The sequence below is a fragment of the Phragmites australis genome, chromosome 13, assembly GCF_958298935.1.
Source record: "Phragmites australis chromosome 13, lpPhrAust1.1, whole genome shotgun sequence".
NCBI lineage: Eukaryota > Viridiplantae > Streptophyta > Magnoliopsida > Poales > Poaceae > Phragmites > Phragmites australis.
In genome coordinates this window covers 31,122,267-31,129,319 of record NC_084933.1, presented here as the reverse complement: position 1 = coordinate 31,129,319, position 7,053 = coordinate 31,122,267, and the positions used below count along the sequence as shown (strand labels likewise).

Genomic DNA, 7,053 nt, shown 5'->3' with positions numbered 1-7,053 from the left:
TGACAATTAATCTCTATTAACTATTTACCTCTGAGTAAATATCCGAATAGGATAAATTATAAGTAGTATATGATATTCATGGGTATGTTCATAGGTAGAAAATACTAACCAACAGGTATATATAATGTATACTTATACTCACGAAACCGGTATAGATTTATGACAACTAGATTATTTTCCTCCAAACCTTAATATTGTGCATCATATAAATACTTGAACTCTTTGCTCTTCAACTCCCCCAGCTGCCCAGCATGCCACCCTTATGTCTCTGCCCGATGACCCGAACCCCCGCACACACCGCAGCCCGCGTTGCGCTGCCCCACCTCTCCCCATCCTACTACCTCGTCGCAACGCCACGTTACGCCGCCACGCTGCCCCACAGTTAAATGGATATACCCGTGGACGACGAGTATCCCTAGGCGATGGTTTAGAGGCAGCCTTTTGATCATGAGCGTTTACAGGTATATCCATAAATAAGTAAAAATCGACATGTACGAGTACGCGTGAGCACCGCTAGTAGCCACCGTACAGGTTGACAATTGCCATCCCTGGTTCTATCCGGGGAAAGTAAAATAAAGCTGATGGTAGGCATCCAAGGTTGCAAAAGCAAATTGATTCGATGCTCCCTCCCCGGTCACATCAGGCGAAAAACTCATATATAAAGCCGAACGTGGTGCCAAGGAAGAACAAGCATGCCGACGGATTGTCTGCGTGAGCAGACGGCCAGACACAGGAGGACGCACGCTTAATGCTTCGCTCATCAGACCGCCGCCGTTGTCGCCGGCAGACATAAACACGAAGCAACGGTACACCAGCCACAACATGGTTCCCCCTCTTATCATACAGCATGTCTGCGTCGAGAGGACGGTTCTTCCCTGCGTCTGCACCTTGCCGGACCGCACAGGGACAAGCAGAGATGCGCCCTTGCGCTGCCGGGACAGCCGAGGACGAGGACGTTACTGGGTCTTCACAGGCTGAAAGAGTGTGGAATTTTTTACATGGCGATGAGGATGACGACGGCCGGTCACCAGTGCCGCCGACCACATCTCGGTCCCCTAACACCCGAACCAGATGCTCGGAATCGCGTCGTATGTTGCGTGCGATGAGCAGTGGGTGCACGGCAAGACGCGAAAAGGATAATGTTTATTTGTGTGAGCACAGTTCATTTGCGGCATAAACAAAGCTTCACCTGCTCACCAGTCAGCGACCAGCAGTTCTAGCCTGCAGGCTCATGATTCCGTACGGAAGTGCTGCATTTCCCGTGGTGATCGAGGTTAAAAAAACGTTGTCTTGCTGGTACTTGAGGATGCCGGAAGAATTATTCCGGGTATTGTCATACGGCTACATGCAAATTCATCAGGCATCACACGCAGGTCGCAGGCACAAGAGCAGGTTCGATCTCCAGCTCAAGTTTCCGACTCACGCGCGCTACGCGTCCAACGACCCACATGATTCTTTCTGACAGAATTGCAGATGAGATGCACACGCACAAAACACAACAACATTTTGCAGTACTATCACACACCGCCGGTCAAGGGCCGTGGCCACATCTACATGCGGGCCATGTCGATGCCGCCGACGATGGGCGGCGACGTCGCGTGCCTTGGTGTAGAAGAGGTAGTGCAGCTCTGTGAGGAAGGTGAAGGCGGCGCCGGCGGCGAAGACGCCCTTGCGCAGCATCGCGCAGCGGGCCGGGCACAGCTCCGCGATCACGAACGTCACCCTGCACGGATGCATCCACTATCCAGAGGGAAAAAACAGAGTCATTTCAGTCATAGTAAACTGAACTGAAGTCTGAAATTGTCCACGCACTACATGATTGACTGATTTCTTGCACGTGATGAACACCGAACTCTGATCGAATTTACAGCACATTCATGAGTCGTTTTACTAGTCGGTACTATCAATCAGTGGTAAAGTAAGCAGGCGCAAATGCATAATGGAGCTGGTAGAATCGGCTGATGGTGTAGAGCAAGGGCCTTTCTGGCTTCTGCACGGCCTAAAGGACATAAGCTGGGCTGCTGGTTCATGTATAGTCATCAGTTTCAGTTTCTCTGTCAGTTTGCTCCATTTTTAGCTAAAATTTTGGCAGACTAGAATGTTTCGCAAGACATAAATAGTCAGAAAAAAAATCTAGGTAGCAGTGTCGCATATGTCTCTTCTTGCAGCACCTCCTATTAATTGCCACATATCTTTGACATGAATCTCGAAGCGATGGATCTCGTCCAAATAAAAAGTTACCCTACATATTCATTACTTGATATAAATGATTAGTGTTGATGATAAATGGTGAACATCTAGATGGTGTTGCAGGAAAAGATGTCTGTAGTAACGCTGTATAGATTTTGTTTTCCAAATAGTCATTTGTGCCAGATAAGAATGATTTGCCGCACCTATTAGTTAGTAATCCGGGGACCAACTTGTAATCTCAGCGACCAGATAGATCAACCCAAGGTGTATAAATTACAGAGCCGACCTAAACAAACATGTACTAATAATGTATATGCATTGCAAGTTGGAGGCCTCATACGGACAAATTTGTAAAACTAACTGATTAGCTGGTCGGCAAAAACCTAAATTGCAGGGGCGTAATCGCACAGTGAACAGCGGGGCGAGTCACGACGAAACCAACAAGCAAAGCGGTGCATCGGGTTGAGAGTAGAGTTACCAGCACACGATGAAGCAGCAGATGCCGGAGTATGCCCGCCACCGGCCCGGCGAGCGCGCGCGTCCGCAGCAGAAGCAGCGGCTGGCCACCATGACCACTGCCTGGCTGGCGCGCTGACGCCGCACGCCGTGGCCGCGTCGGACCCGCCCGAGGGGTAAGCAGGGGCAGCCGCACCGGGTTCTAGGCTGAACTTAGAGTATGCTGCTCACTGTTTTGGCCCAATTTATCTTTTATGGGCTTGAGTTGCCCAGTCTCGACGTCCAGCCTTTTGTTTCTTCAGTGGGCTCCTGCTGCAGCGTGCTCCTGAGGCCAGCCTTTTGTTGCTTGCATAAGACATACATGACCCGCAAAGAGCGGCACGTTGACATAGGTACACTACATTGCTAAATCAAGCAAATTCTTTACTTTGTGCTAGTAATTTTTTTTAGTGAACGAAATCTTGTTGCTGCAGGTGTGCTATCTTTGGTTCTGTCTATGTCAGTCATTTGCATTACCAGATATCTAGCTAGCCAACTGTACATCTTTACTGTAAGCACTAGTAGACTCTGTTGAGTAAAGCCATAATGATGGCAACTCTGGTGTGACTAAGAGCTCTGGGTTTATACTGGTTCTGTTTGTTATCGTTAGAAGTTGAAGAGACAACCAACTTTCAGATTTATGTTTCGGCCTATAAGCTTAAGCCAGCCCTTTATGCATCTTCTATGGAAAAGTGGAAGAATGCAAGTGGTGTCTGGCTAATGGGTCTTAGAATTTTATTGCGAGAGTTTATAATTTAGATTCTCATGAACTACTTTGAGGCTATACAGAAATTAGCAGATTGAGCTTATATGCTTTATGTCTCAATATGCCAACTCATGGAATGTGCTTTATGTAGGCCTTTTGAACCTAGATAAAAATCTTTAGTTTTTCTGTCCCTTGGTATTCGGATAGAAATTTGTTGGATTGACTTGTTTATTGGTTCCTAGGAGGTCCATATATTGTAGTTCTATAGTGTATTCAGACACTTCATTATTTTACTGCCTGCTTGATATTTGTTTCACCTGCTGATTTGGTTTCAGAGTAAAATTACCTGGAACATGACTGCATTAAGTTGGTATTGACAGTGCCTTTCAAGTTTGATACACCATCTCCTGATGACATGGTCACTACAGGGCTAAAATCATCGAGAAATATTAGAAAAGGTACTCGTTTCACCTCTGTTTCCCCTATTTACATCTTGACTACTGAAAATGCATGTAACATTAATTTGTGTGGATCCTTTCTTTTCCTTCCTTTTTTTTTCTGAGGTCATGGGGATTTTTTTCAATTAATCAGAATTTGATTTTACATGTTTACGCCAAAAGAGCTAGTCTGGTCAAATAGAGGACAATTATGTGTCAATATGATTATAAACCTTGGACTGGCCTGTGGCATAGATATCTTTTGAGGACAAATTTGTGTCAAATATGATTATAAGCCTTGGACTGGCTCGTGGCATAGATATCTCTTGGCTCTCTTTTTCCCCCTTTGAGAGATTACTAGAGATGGTACTTATGAATTTTACGTTACAGTCACTAGTGTGCTTTTTATTTTTATTTTTTCTAAAGTGAAGATTCTTTCAAAAAAAGCTTTCGTTATGTATCGCTTGCTATAGTTGCATATGGACTCAAACTTATAGCGGTTGACACAGTGGCTCTATTTTAAAGATTCTGTCGACGTCACCGGAAAGAAGATGATGGATAATGATATTCGTTTAACTGAGGAGGATACAGGTATAGACCCAAGCTCAGCAGCGAAGATGGATGAACTTGGCGGAACTAGTAGGAATGTTCCTTCCAGTGGTCAAGATAAAACTCTTGTTTTGGACCATGAGCTACAGCATTTGAGTTTGGAGAGGAGGCCGAAGAACAGTAAACCAAAGATTAAGAAACCAGTTTCTATTTCACCGTACAAGCCAGAACCATGGATGCTCCACGGTGAGTATCAAGCAATGTCACAGCTAAATCTTGCTATTGTAAGCTACAATTGCTTATTTGTTGTTTCAATCGTTTTACATACAGATATTTCACTCCTTCTGCTCTTAGCTCCAACTGAAACGTTATGCTAGGTTGGTCATATCGATTCTGGGAAATCTACTTTATGCGGTCGCTCTGGGGTTGATTTCAAAAAAGCAAATGCTTAATGAGATAGAAGCTAAAGAAAAGGACCATTCTATTATTCAAATTGTTAGCACATCTCAGCCTGTACTTATATGCATATCTACAGATGTTTATATTTTACAACGTTTCTTCTGCCAGGGGAAAGGATCATTTGCATATGCTTGGGCTATGGATGAGAGCACTGATGAGAGGGAGCGTGGCATTACAATGACTGTGGCTGTAGCATACTTTGACACCGAAAAATACCGTGTAGTTTTGGTCGACTCCCTTGGTCACAAAGATTTTGTTCCTAATATGATATCTGGCGCTACACAGGCTGATGCAGCTGTCCTAGTTGTTGATGTATATAGAGGCTCATTTGAAGCAGGTATGGGTGTTAATGGGATTGGTCAGACAAAGGAGCACTCACAACATATTAGGAGCTTTGGTGTTGAGAACTTGATAGTTGCTGTTAATAAGATGGATCTGGTGGGATATTCGAAAGAGCGGTTTAGTTTTGTGCAATTGCAACTTGGTATCTTTCTTCGATCATGTGGGTACAAAGACTGTTCAATCACCTGGGTCCCTTTGAGTGCAATGGCAAACGAAAATTTAGTGACAGCTGCTTCAGATTCTCGTCTTTTATCATGGTAAGATGGTGCTGATGGTGAACCTCTTTGCACATCACTTTTTTTGCGGAGTTGCTAGTTGATAGTCAATGTATTGATGTTTGATGTCAGGTACAATGGAAATTGTCTGCTGAAAGCCATTGACTCATTACCTCCTCCTCATCGTGATGTTTCAAGGCCACTACACCTTCCAATATGTGATGTTATTGCATCCCACACACTGGGGCAAGTGGCAGTTTGCGGTAAAGTAGAGACTGGAGGAATCCGAACTGGTTCCAAGGTATCATTCTGATGTTATGCTTGGCAAACTATGAAGTGTTGATTTGTAATGCTAGCTCTTGATGTGCAGAAGACTTACTTATGATGTACATCACATGATGCTTTCGCAACTAAGCATTTCATTGCTTTCTTGTCCTGGTTGATAGCATATTTCCTTTAGTTTTGCATGGTCAAGCCAGCTACAGTACACTTAGCTTGTTTATGAACAAACTGCTCAAGGTGTTGATTGATCTTGAATATTCTGATGTTAGGTTCTTGTCATGCCTTCTGGAGATTTAGCTACAGTAAGAACCATTGAGCGGGATTCCTCTAGCTGCAACTTGGCTCGAGCTGGGGACAACATTGCTTTTGGTTTGCAAGGGATCGAACCTGGTCATGTTGTGTCAGGTGGAGTTCTTTGCCATCCAGATTTCCCCGTGCCCGTCGTGTCTTCCTTAGAGCTGAAAATTCTGGTTCTAGAAATCACTATGCTAATACTGGTTGGCCTTCAGGTTAGTGGAACAGCACCATGGATAGCATCTCAAGTTCACCTTGAATATGATCATCTTATATTTTGTTTCCATCCAAATATTTTAGTTTGAGCTGCACATACATCATGCGAGGGTGTCTGCAAGCTTGGTTAAAATACTGTCATTGTTGGACCAGAAGACTGGCAAGGCCTCTAAGAAAAGGCCACGGTTGCTCACTACGAGGCAGGCTGCTATAGTTGAAGTAAGCTTACGTCACATGGAATCTAACGTTTTTTCCAGTCAAATGAAAGTTTTTCCTCTCGTTTTGTAATACCTTTTTTTGTTCTTTATCTTTCAGGTAAAGCTGGACAAAGAAGTCTGCGTGGAAGAATTCTCAACACTGAAGGCCCTTGGCCGAGTGTTCCTGCGATCTCAGGGCAACACCATTGCCGTGGGCATTGTGACCCGAAAACTGGATCAGGCTTAGACCCCTGGGTTAACCAGACATCTAATGTGCACGGCGTATGTATTATGCTACCAGCTGCTGCTCGATAGATCTGAATTGTGTAGTTTGGAGGAAGGATCTGGTCGTGTAGCACCTAGCTACACGCGGCTGTAGTACCACCCGATATCAGTAACGTCAAAATGCAGAAGATTGGTAACTTCATCGCAGAGTTTTCAGTCATCTCGCACTGGTGGTTAGCCCACCTGTTCCCTAGGTTTTTTTTTTTTTTTTTTTTGACAGGAGAACAAACTCTACTTATATTGAAAAGCAATATAACAGATACAATCATCAGGTTTCCAGGAATGTCTCCAAAAGAAACAAGATAAAAATATTTACATATACAACATTGATAGCTAAGATAACACTCCGCGAGCTAAATTAATATTTCAGGACATGCTATTGCTTC

At 44.2% G+C, this 7,053-nt stretch overlaps 1 protein-coding gene and 1 pseudogene across 1 annotated transcript; one reads left to right on the top strand and one right to left on the bottom strand.

Moving 5' to 3' along the window:
* Nucleotides 1–1,550: 1,550 nt before the first annotated feature.
* On the bottom strand, nucleotides 1,551–3,808 carry LOC133889630 (uncharacterized; annotated as a pseudogene).
* Nucleotides 3,809–4,951: 1,143 nt separating this feature from the next.
* Nucleotides 4,952–6,829, top strand: LOC133889029 (uncharacterized). Its single transcript, XM_062329465.1, has 5 exons — nucleotides 4,952–5,435; nucleotides 5,526–5,694; nucleotides 5,945–6,184; nucleotides 6,270–6,404; nucleotides 6,501–6,829. Exons 1-5 carry the CDS (start codon nucleotides 4,975–4,977, stop codon nucleotides 6,627–6,629), a joined length of 1,134 nt encoding a protein of 377 aa, XP_062185449.1. The 5' UTR covers nucleotides 4,952–4,974; the 3' UTR covers nucleotides 6,630–6,829.
* The last annotated feature ends 224 nt before the right edge of the window (nucleotides 6,830–7,053 follow it).

Coding starts and splice junctions, on each gene's coding strand:
- LOC133889029 (XM_062329465.1), top strand. CDS start 4,975: ATGGATGAGAGCACTGATGAGAGGGAGCGTGGCATTACAATGACTGTG. Junction 5,436..5,525: donor GATTCTCGTCTTTTATCATG/GTAAGATGGTGC, acceptor GTTTGATGTCAG/GTACAATGGAAATTGTCTGC. Junction 6,185..6,269: donor TAATACTGGTTGGCCTTCAG/GTTAGTGGAACA, acceptor CAAATATTTTAG/TTTGAGCTGCACATACATCA.